Raw genomic sequence first — 12,144 nt, forward strand, 5'->3', positions numbered from 1 at the left:
GAAAAGGGTGGCATGTGGTCTGAACTCGACAGAAAATGCCACTTGGAACTGTTGTAATGAGGCTGTAAACAACATGTTTTGTTTTGGAAAAGGGCGGCGTTTGGTCTGAACTCGACAAAAAACGTCATTTCATGCAAGTAGTGCCCAATGAGTCAGTTAATACAACATGGTTTAGAGTCAATAAGCCAGTCTTTCATTCATTTAGAACAAAGAAATAATGAAATCAAGATGTTCAAATTTCATTTTGACAGGATTTTATTAAAGTAAATCATAGGAAATTTAATAATAAAAGCACTGTGTTTAAATTTGAATTTTGAATGTTAAATTTGTTGATAAGTTATAATTAATTGCTATATTAATGAATAAAGATTGTTTGTCACCTTTTGTGACCAAGTTTGATATGTGTATATTTTAACAATATACGACTGATATAATAATAAGTAATGGTGTCCTAATGTAAAACCAATAATACTTATATAAGAGACAGATTATGCCAAAATTGACATCCAAACTGTTATCTAGTAAGACATTTGGCCCTCACCAATTCGAAGCTACCACACTCTGCCTTTTGATTGCTACCTATGAGGCTAACACAGTGGTGTTAAATAGAGTCAAAGTCCCGAATGTATGATGTACCCATGGTGTATGTTGAGCTATAAAGCAATTTAACAGGCTGAGTGTTTCTATAGTAAGCTGTATGTTTCTAGCTGTATAAGGAAACAACTCAAACCTACCTTAACGTTTGCATGTTTGTCTCTGATGACAAGCAGCTGTTTTGTAAGGAGTCGAGACAATTGGTGAAACATGACGAATAGGGCTTAAGACCAAGTTTAAGAGAGGCAGTCTGCTGCAGAAGATGAAATAGTTCCTAAGAGCACATTGAATTGGGCTGAAAATGTTTTGAACATTAATTATCTAACAAAAGATGTCTGGAATTGTGTTTGATCGAAGTTCCATTAGGTTTATACTTCCAAATATGTTGACTCACACTGACAAGACAGTGGCTAAAACTAGAACAAGTTTGTGAAATTAATAATGTTAAGTAATCATAGTTAATCAAGTACAAAAGTCTTTCATATTTTTCGAGAACAAAATGAAAAAAATAAAGAGGAAGAGCAAGTGAAATGTGGTTGTTTAATTGAAACATGTTAAGTGCCCAATCTTCCACTTAGCCTTGATAGAAATAGCTAAATATGTATACATGAAGAAGACATTTCAGAGTCGGAGTACTTATAAGTAGTTTAATTTAGCGTATCACTGGCTATCAAATCTCATTTGATATTTGAATAAAGCGATTAACTGCATCGAACAATGTCTTATTTTGTTATTCTGACAGGGCAGTATCAACATACATTAAGCTACAACGCGTAGCGTCAGTCAAAGCTTCCTCAGAGTTGAGGATGTGCCTCATTTATTCAGTATACAGAGGACAAGTGGAACGATAACGCTACGTTGTTTCCTGAATTCCACAGAGGGGTGAGGGTACTTAGCTTTAAAACCGCACAAACTTTGTAGATGAGTAAACGCTTACATGTGTTCTCGCCTTGTATCTAAACTCTTGTAAACACTACACTTGGTTATTTTTGAAATAAACTTATTTTTCGCTACAGGATACAACAAAATAACAGCATACGTGAATAATAAACGTATAGATTCAAACGCTATAAAATCAACACCAAAAAGAATATTCTTCATTATATAAGATAATAATAAATCATTTGATTAAAGTAATTATTGAAGAATAATTAGATGTGAAGTTTTATAAAAGGTAAGGTAAAAAAACTGCAATTGAACTATAGAAAGGTCACATTGTTGTACTGCTTTAATCGGTTTTAGTTTTCATAAGGTTAACCAACAATGTACGTCGTTATCAAGGTGCTTGTTGTGTTTTTCAGGTTAATTTCAAATATTGTTATTGCATTTCGTCTTTTACACTAATTTGCGTGCTTGACAAAAAGAAATGACATCGAAAGGTTGCAATAGCCAAATTCTCTTATTTTTTAATATATTATTTTATCATTTACGCACATCATTTTGGCCGTATTCGATCGGTACATGACCGACTATCGAAGGCTACATACCTCATACATTCAAACATTTATGTCAGCGTGCCTTATCTTTTTCATATCACTGTGTTCTTAAAGAAGCCTTAATAATTTAACCCATTTATATGTTGGTGACTACAATATGTTTCCATAAAAACGATAAAAGTTATTTCGAAACTCAAAATCTCTAAAATATTTACAATACATTATTTATAATATGATGGAACAAAATATTAACATTATCAATCAATGTTTTTAATGTGAATCATATACATACATATAAACAGTTAGATATATACAATAGCGTATCAGCTCTGAGTTACGATAGATTTATATGTTCTACTATGCTTTCAATAGTATTTTATTCATAATCATTTATTTATTGGGGGAGGGTTCTCTAAACGAAGGCTTGAATTTTACCTTAAAACTGAAACTGAATACTGTTATGTATTATTCATGCGACTTCTGTCTTAGATAAAGTAAGAAACGGATAATTATTTTCTCAGCGAAATATTTTGACAGTCTCCGTGTAAAGGACGTATTACCGAAGTACCAACATTATCAAAATTGTCAAGTTGTAAGCTGTACTGGTACCCTTTATATAAAATATATGTGACGCCATGACGCAGAATTCAGGTTCGTTGTCTATAAATGATGTTACATGAAAAGCTTAATAGGTATACATATGATATGTTATTACAGCGTGGGAAGTAACCGCTACGGAAATCTCCGTAGACACAAGCCATAAAGTGTTGACTACTTCAACATTCATTTTATTGTTGTCTGTTACCGAGTAATGGTGGACTGCGCAAACTTTTTATTCCTTCTTCAAATTAAATAAGTTGTTTGAACCTCTTTACCAATTGATCGAGCCAGTTTTCTGTACAAGTAAGTATACAACGATATATGGGTGATTACCTGGCCCACTGGAACCAGAGAAATAGTGTAATAGGCCAAGTAGCTGTTCGTTGAAGTTGTACTATATCTCGAGTTGTGTACAAATGGAGCGTTGTTCAACTACAAATATTAATTCGAAATCGTTTAAATATATTAAATATATCCTCCGTTTTATTATTAACATGTATGAAACCTAACGTGTCTTGCAGTAGATTGTAGAGTTGACATACTGGTTGAGTTTGTAAATCCGAACAGTCTATAAATACCTAACACCTGTTAAATCACGGGTTTGTGTACCTCGATCAATTATTCCATGATTTAGATCGATACAGACGCTTGCCTTAGCAACGAATGTGAATTATCGTCAAGTTTAGGTGAGTATTTTTATTATTAATCCCTGTCAAACTCCTAAGCAGGTGAAATGTAAATATGCAGCACGCGGGGGAATGAAGTCACAGACCGCTTGCACAATTTTTTAACCGTTTTAGGTGTTGAGGCATTTGCGTTGCCAACTATGCTATTACATTCTTAGTTTTCTTCCATATTCTGCAAACACCTTTTTTTTTTAATTTGATTTGACGCTTTTTTTGTAATTTATCACGTAATTGCTTATTAATATATTTTCAATCGCACTGTAATCAATATCATGGGTAAGGAATGTTCTTAGATTTTTGAAGCAAGGGACACAACTCAAATTTTCTGAGATTAGATTAGATTCTGTTCTAGTTCCCATTTCCATTGTGTGTTTGATTAGAAATGAAAACAAATTATGACGGAATAGCAATCTATTTTTAGATAAAATATGATTTTAAAAGCGGCCGGGATTTACATACTCCATTTCACTGAGTGAATGGTGATTTACTGCGCTTGAAATGAACGTTTTACGTTTATGAATCAAAATATTTTGTGAATGTGTACTTCAGCAGAGGCTGAGGTATGAACCAAACATTATTAATGCAAAGTTTGAAGTTATTAAAACCAAAATTCTCAAAGATATTGTTAAAAAACTGTCAAAACTGTTGGGATTTACAAACTCAACCAGTATATCACTATCATGGACAGATATATTTTTTAGATTTTTGTATTGAAAATCCTACAGGTACAAATAGTTTTGAAACCCTTTTGGCCGTTCATACTGCATTTATTTGTGAAAATGTATGTAACTGGGTGTATCCTGTTATAGATATCCTGTGTACGTTGATGGATATTTTTACCATGTTTATATGGCAATCATTAATGTACAAATTGTTTTGTACCAAAAATGGTGTTTTTTACCAATTGGAATTCCGGGTGAAAGCATATTTAGTCTATAAAACATCATAAAAAAAGAAGAAATATTGCCAGATTATGTTATTTTTTATTAGTTCCCTACACCTTATAATCAATATTCAACAAATAATCATGAATTTGATTTTTTTTCATTTTATACCATCAAATCATAACAACAAATACATGAAGAGCACCTGCAAGGCTGCAGTTCACAATTTTACAACAGTGATTTATGTGTTCATTTTCCTGGTCCTCCGTTAAAGGGACTGTGTCACAGATTGGCAGCAAAAAAAGTTTTTTTCTGTAATGTGTTACGCTTTAATATCATAATTGCAAAAAAAGTACCAAAATGTAAAAAAAAAGTTGTGTCGGAGACCGGGTTCGAACCCGTGTCGCCAAAATTGAAGTCCAGCATCTTACTCTCTGAGCTACAAAGGCTTATACAAATCGGGTGACATAATTAAGCTATACACCTACCTCGGTAATATCACATGATAACACCGACCCAATCACGCATAAGGAATGAATTCTACCTGGTAGACATACCCAGTAATCTTTTTTAATGGAAAAGTACGAAATAACTGCTAAACTTAAATAAATTGTAAACTATTTGGTACTTCAGATAGTGAGTGTCAATCCATTGTACATATCGATGCCAAGTTAATGTCAGTTTTCGACAATTTTCTCTTTTTTTCGCTATTTTATCATGTGAGACAGCCCTTTTAACAAGTAACTTCATATCTATATGGCGAGACTGAAACACAGATGAATATATATTTTTTGTTACACAATTTATTCCTGTCTAACCTGTCCAGGAATATTACTGGTTTATAATAATACTTTTTTCCAAAGTCAATGTGAAACTAACTTTTCGTAAACATCAAAATAATTTATGAGGGAATAGTTCATAACCAAGCCCTATTTATGCGATATAAGGTACAGAACAAATTGATATCTTTTAAAATATCTTATTGAGTGTAGAAACCGTATCTCGTTTAAATTAATCGGAATAGCCACAGCTTTAAGCAAATAATCAGTTTATTAAATATTTTCCCCAACTTCCTTAATTGTTTAGTAATAAACATTGATCAAACCAAATCAGGAATATGTGTTTTTACACACCAAATTTAAATAATATGATATAAATTTAAGACATATATCTAAATTTATTATTTGGTCTTTCTCTTTATTTTTTGTCTAAACAGTCTTATTTCAATGATTTAGTTCTATGAAAGCATTTGTGATAATGAACGTATATTTGCAGATGAAATGGCCAATGAAGACTAACTTCAGACACATTTTAATAATGTTCTCACACTTAAAATACTATGTCAGCTAGTAATCCCCCGCCAAATCGAAGATTTCGGGAGGGGGATATTGTTTTTGCGTTGTCCGTCTGTCATTCCGTCCGTCCGTCCGTCCGGTACCATATCTTGGTAGGCATTGATCAGAAAATGTTCAAACTTGGTAAGAATGTTCCCCTTGATCATATCTCGACCCATTTTAAAAGTATGTCACATGGGGTCAAAAACTAGGTCACTAGGTCAAATCTTAGAAAAATCTTTGGTACATACTAGAGGCATTATACATGGTCGAATATTCATGAAACTTTATCAGAATGTTTTTCTGGTCTTAAATAAAACTGGGTCACATATGATAAAAACTGAGGTCATTTGGTCAAATCTTAGAAAAATCTTGTCCGGAACCATATCATGGTAATGATTGGTCAAGTTATGTTCAAAATTGGTCATGATTTAAACCTTGATGAAATATGGACCACTTGAAAAAGAGGGTCACATGGGGTCAAAAACTAGGTCAGTAGGTCAAATCTTAGAAAAATCTTTGGAACATACTAGAGGCATTATACATAGTCAAATATTTATAAAACTTAATCAGAATATTTTCCTTGATGAAATCTTTGACTTATTAAAAACAGGGTCACATATGATTGAAAATTAGGTCACAAGGTCAAATCTTAGAATTTGTTTGTCCGGAATGGAAATGATTGGTCGGATTATGTTCAAACTTGGTCATGATGTACCCCTTGATGAAATATGGACCACTTGTGGGGCTTATGGGGTCAAAAATTAGGTGACTAGGTCAAATTTTAGAAAAATCTTTGAAACACATTAAAGGCAATATGTATGGTCTTTTATTCATGTAACTGTTTTCCTGGAATGAACTCTTAGACATGTTTTAAATTGGGTCACATGTGATTAGAAATTAGGGCACTAGGTCAAATGTTTCAAAAATCTTGTCCGAAACTATTTTATGGTGGTGATTGGTCTGATTAAGTTCAAACATGGTCAGAATTTTCTCTTAGGCTGAATTTCGACTGCGTTTTAAAAGTTGGTTAATGTGTCAAAAACTAGTTCACTAGGTCATATCTTACAGAAATCTTTGGAACACTCTAGAGGCAATACATCTGCTCTATTTTCCATGAAACTTAATCAGAATGCCTCGATGAAATCTTGGAATAGTTTGAAACTACTAGGTCATGTGGGGTCAAAAAAGAGGTCACTGAGTCAAATTTAAAAAAAAAACACTATAGAGGCTGTATTTTTTGCATATATCTGGACCAATCTTCATGAAACTTGATCAAAATGTTTGCCTTGATGAAATCTTAGATTAGTTTGGAACTGGGTAGCATGGTATATATATATATATATATATATATATATATATATATATATATATATATATATATATATATATCATCAACAATTGATTTCCATTCCTTGACTAAGCCCAATCAGGCGGGGGATATCAATTCAACAAATTTGCTTGTTGTGTCCGTCATTGTTAATTCGCTAAAGCCATAAAATTCCGAATTATTAATTTTGTCGTGCCCTAAATTTTATATAACAGTGAAAATGGTTTATGTTTAACTTTGCACATGTACATCTGGCTTTTCTTTAAATTTAATCACGTTCAATCTATTATTGAGCCTCAGATAAATTCGCTCATGCATTTTATTGAATACAATGTTTTAATACGTTTTTAAAACGCGATAGCGATGTACATTTGTATTAACTAATGCCTGTCTCGTGTTTGAATTGCTAAATATAGGAAATAATGAGTTACACAAATGTATTGTATTTTTAGATTCACATGGATGTCAACTCAGAGGAGAAGCCTTCTACATGTAAGGTCCGTGACGCTGATTTATCCCAGGACTCTGAGTTAAAGCCTCATGTGAAAATGCAGACAGGAGTGAAGCCATACAAGTGTGAGATATGTGATGCTGGTTTCTCTCAGAAAAGTCATTTACAAACACATAAACGAATACACACAGGAGAAAAGCCATACATATGTGATGTTTGTGATGCTGCTTTCTCCCAAAAAAGTCATTTACGAACACATATAAGAAAACACACAGGAGAGAAGCCATACACGTGCGAGTTGTGTGCTGCTACCTTCTCAGAGAACGGTCATTTACAAACACATAAACGAATACACACAGGAGAGAAGCCATATTCTTGTGAGTTGTGTTCTGCCTCTTTTTCCCAGATAGGTCATTTACAAACGCATAGACGAATACACACAGGAGAGAAGCCATACAAATGTGACTTGTGTGCTGCTGCATTCTCTGAGAAAGGCCATTTACAAGCACACAAACGAATACACACAGGAGCGAAGCCGTACAAATGTGAGGTGTGTGGTGCTGCATTCTCCATGAAAGGTGTTTTACAAAAACATATCAGAATACACACAGGAGATAAGCCATACAAGTGTGATGTATGTGCTGCTGCTTTCTCTCAGAAATGTAATTTACAATCACATATGAGAATTCACACAGGAGAGAAGCCATTTAAGTGTGAGTTATGTGATGCTGCTTTCTCTCTAAGAAATACTTTCAAAGCACATATAAGAAGACACAAAGTGTAATGTACTGCATTCTACCAACTGTACATATTTAACAAAATTGAGACAAAACTTGATGTTTTACCCTCAAAGATTCATATCGGAGAATGCGCAGTAGATAAGTGAAACAAATAAAAGAAATGTGGTGCTCAGTGGTGTCACCTAAAATGCAAAGGAAAGCACATTTTAGGAGATGACTGGTACATATTGAGGCATTAAAGCTGAAAAAAAAGTTGTCAACATAGTCAATCTGTGCGAGTGCAGCTTTAAGAGATAAATAATACATATTGTGGGAGTGACATTAAGCTCTGCCAATAGCCTACTAATAACTTGTACGTACTGACACATGTCAAGAGAGAAGTGAAACAAATGGATGAACCGGGTGATTCTCCTTCCACTCTTACATGTTAACGTGAGAGGACACACAGGAGAGATATTGAAGACATGTGATTCTCTTGTCACCTAAAACTTCTCAGGAGAGAACTGATACAAATGAAAGGCATACAGGAGATAAGTAATACAACTGATGAAATAGACATTAGGCTCTGATCATTATTATTATTATTAACATTATTAGTATCATTATTAGAAGAAGAAGAACAAACTGACAAACGAGGGAAGTGATACGATTGGGAGGATAACGTGGTGCTGATTTCATTCATAGATGTACATGAGAGTATACTCTGGAGAGAAATAAAATACTTGGTAAAACAAGTGATGCTGATAAAATTTCACTCTCATAGTGTCTACAGGAGAGAAATGAAACAATTCAGAGAAGCATGCGATACTGTTTTCCTCTTAGATTCACACAAGAGTAAACATAGGAGAGAAATAAAAAAAAAAATGGAGAAACATGAGAAAAAAGAGGCAAGTGACACAAATGGACGGGATTTGTGATGCAGCGTTCACTTGAAGATTTACATTAGACTTAGCATGCCTTGTACATACCATGTGGTTTGTACGTCCTATGTTAGCAGACACTTGATATTTGATATATACGTTGAAAGAAACAAACATCCTACGTAAGCATTGCAACAGACGTCGTACGTAAGCAGATACTTGATGTTAATCATTTGATAGTATGTCCAATGCAAGCAGTTCACTTGGTGTGAACTGCTTGATCTACGTAAACAGAAACTTCATGTGTATGTAGTACTTTAAGCAGCGAGCTGTTCTAATATAATTTGTGTTAATATTTTGATTCACATGCACTTATTAAATTTTACATATATATGTATAATTGGTATTGCAAACTATTCTTTGAAATAATTTATAAATAATCTGCCTTAATTAAATAATCTGCCTTAATTTTGATTATTGTACATCCTTGACTTTATTTTTACTCAAAGGGCAACCATTTAAAATAAGCTATAAACGTATTAATATACGGGTTGTTCAAATGAGGACTGTGTTTCCGTGGAAATAAAGCTTACATGAACTCCTTAAAATTTTAAAAGAAACGATTCAAGTGAAAAAGTATGTAGTGCGGCCTCAAAAGGGTCATTTGCAGCAACACGTAAGAACACTTACAGGATGGAAATCATTCAGGTGTCGAACATGGAGTATCACCTGTTAAAAATGCAAAGCATTTAACAATAAAACTGGTTTTACCTGAAGTTGCGTTTTGTTACAACGATAATTAGCAATAAATATGATAAATCGAAGCTGATGTCAGCTTAAGAATATTTTAAGAACATTTCATTGTATTGGTTATCGTATTAATTTATAACTTCTTTCGATTTAATTCATGTGTTGGAAAGCGGTATCCATGGGCCGTTCCTTGAGTATACAGGACTAAAAAGATCTGTTCCCTGCACGCAAAAATGAAAAATCTGTCCGTTTTCGGTATATATTAGCAAGGAAGCGCCCTCTATAATGCTCTAAATAACACAATCACATAAACTGGACAGAAAACTTAGATACGTCGCACCTATTAACATTTGCGTATAGAAAACAAAAACCGACGATACATAAACGATAATGTGGTTAATTGATGACAAGAACATGCTGTTACATTCTTCTCTGTTGGGTTAAATTCGTATTCGCTATCGTATTCATATCGCTCTATTGTTTGGATATCTTTGTGATCAGCCACGATAGACCAAGATCCGTATTATTTCCAAAAACAATCATTTTGGATAATGGCAGGGGTGTTCCGATGGGGAAATGTATTGAAGTTGTTCATGTTCCATGTTAAACTTTATTATACTCTTAGACGAAAGCAAGTAAGATTGAGACAATTGATTGAAAAATAAGTCAGTTACGAGCTTTGCAATACAACAAGCATTTGTGTGGGGGTCTTAACAAGTCAATCCTTTATAATTAATAATAGTATATATTGTGCTTATTTTTTCGTGAATTTCTTGGTTGAAATTTTGTGATAATTGGTCATACTCCAAACAAGACAATTACTGTTTATTTTTTTGGGGGGGGGGGGATGGAGTGGGAGTAGGGGACGTTGCTATAGTGAGGGTCCTGTGAACGTACCTGCCGCCCGTGATATCAACAGGGGAAGTAACCACTGCTAGGAACTCCGTATACACAGCACATAAACTGTTGTCTGCTTCATACATCCATTCTACTGTTGTCTGTTACCATGTAATGGTGGACTATGCCAAGTATTTGTTTTCTTCATTTTTAAAGTTGGTTGAACATTTTTACCAATTGATCGGAACTTTTTGGGTAAGTATTATACGCTTGATGGCCGTCTCAGAACCAGGGGAACATGCCTTGGACACTGCTGTAGTAGATCTATTTGTACCAAAATGTAACTACATCTACGAATTCTAATTCGAAATCATTTGAGGATATACAATCTATATTAAATATCTAAACGTTGGACACCAAACACATCCTTTAAGGATATTAGGCAAGCTTGCTCTTTAATGACACAGATATCATGATGAAAACAACTATAATTGAAAGAACAGAAATGATATTCATGTAGAACGCAAGCCCGAGCATGTTGAATGACTAGTCATTCTAAAATGCCGTCCAGTCTTTTTTTTTTATGATGGTTAGCCTGGACGTCATTCATAGCAAAATTCGTTAACATGTTCAAAATGCCGATCAGAATCTGGTCGCACATTTATTAAGAATTTCCCAATTTAGTCTATTAAAACAAAAAAAGAAGACTGTACCAGTTAAAAGTAATCCTTTTTACATCAATTGCACTATATATTATAAAATAATCATGTTCGGAATTGTTAAAACAACATGCATTTTCAAACACCATCAAAATTCACCAAACACCATTGTTTTTGTTAACGAATGTAGCCGAGAATATCCAAATGCATTTTCTTTTCTCTGCTTTAGGTTACACATGACTATTAGTTACTTTAGTACGAGCTGTAGTGTCATTGGCAGTAGTTTTGTTAATGCAACTTAAATGCTGTATTGTAAACCTGTAAATTATTCAAAATATAATAAGAATGAAGTGTTTCCAATCACTAATTACTTTTGTTAGTATATTGGAATAAAGACATTTAGTTTTTGCAAAATGAATCAAATACATGTAGCAAATTTGTTCAGTTTGTGGAATGTTATGTGCAAAGTATGGGAAGAATTTTCATTTGCATGTATGGCATTTTTTTCAATTCGTTTTCATTATTTTCTATTCTTGTAATTTACCCCTCATTTGCGCTCACTTGGATGTCTTTGGACTTTTGTATGCTTAATATCTTTTGTTTGGTATTTAAAGCATCCAGATTCTGACACATGCAACAAAAAAACTTTTTCAAGTACTACTTGTCACAAACTTGTGGTAAGAGCAACCTCAGGTACCAACTGGTGACTCTACGAGCTCTCTCCTCCCTACCTTCTTACTACCAGTAGGCGAGTTATTTTTCTGGTGTTCCCCAGTGAACGACCATTTGTATGTATGTTGACAAAAACCTGCCATAACGGTTTGAAATTCTGTCTAAAAACGACCATACGTTATAAATACTATGTGTGCTTTTACTTTGTATGACAGAAATGAGAATACTGGGGAAAATTACTGGTTTGCCTTTATAAGCTTTGTTAAATTTTATAGCGTCTTTTTGAACCGCTTGCGCGTTCACGTCACAAA

At 33.7% G+C, this 12,144-nt stretch overlaps 1 protein-coding gene across 1 annotated transcript; it reads left to right on the plus strand.

The window, feature by feature from the left end:
* Positions 1-2,826: 2,826 nt before the first annotated feature.
* LOC128221092 (zinc finger protein 239-like) lies at positions 2,827-9,654 on the plus strand. Its single transcript, XM_052929542.1, has 2 exons — positions 2,827-2,933; positions 7,317-9,654. Exon 2 carries the CDS (start codon positions 7,323-7,325, stop codon positions 8,097-8,099), a length of 777 nt encoding a protein of 258 aa, XP_052785502.1. The 5' UTR covers positions 2,827-2,933; positions 7,317-7,322; the 3' UTR covers positions 8,100-9,654.
* The last annotated feature ends 2,490 nt before the right edge of the window (positions 9,655-12,144 follow it).

This window comes from Mya arenaria, chromosome 16, assembly GCF_026914265.1.
Source record: "Mya arenaria isolate MELC-2E11 chromosome 16, ASM2691426v1".
NCBI lineage: Eukaryota > Metazoa > Mollusca > Bivalvia > Myida > Myidae > Mya > Mya arenaria.

Excerpts from the sequence above, each read along its gene's own strand:
- LOC128221092 (XM_052929542.1), top strand. The coding sequence starts at position 7,323 with ATGGATGTCAACTCAGAGGAGAAGCCTTCTACATGTAAGGTCCGTGAC.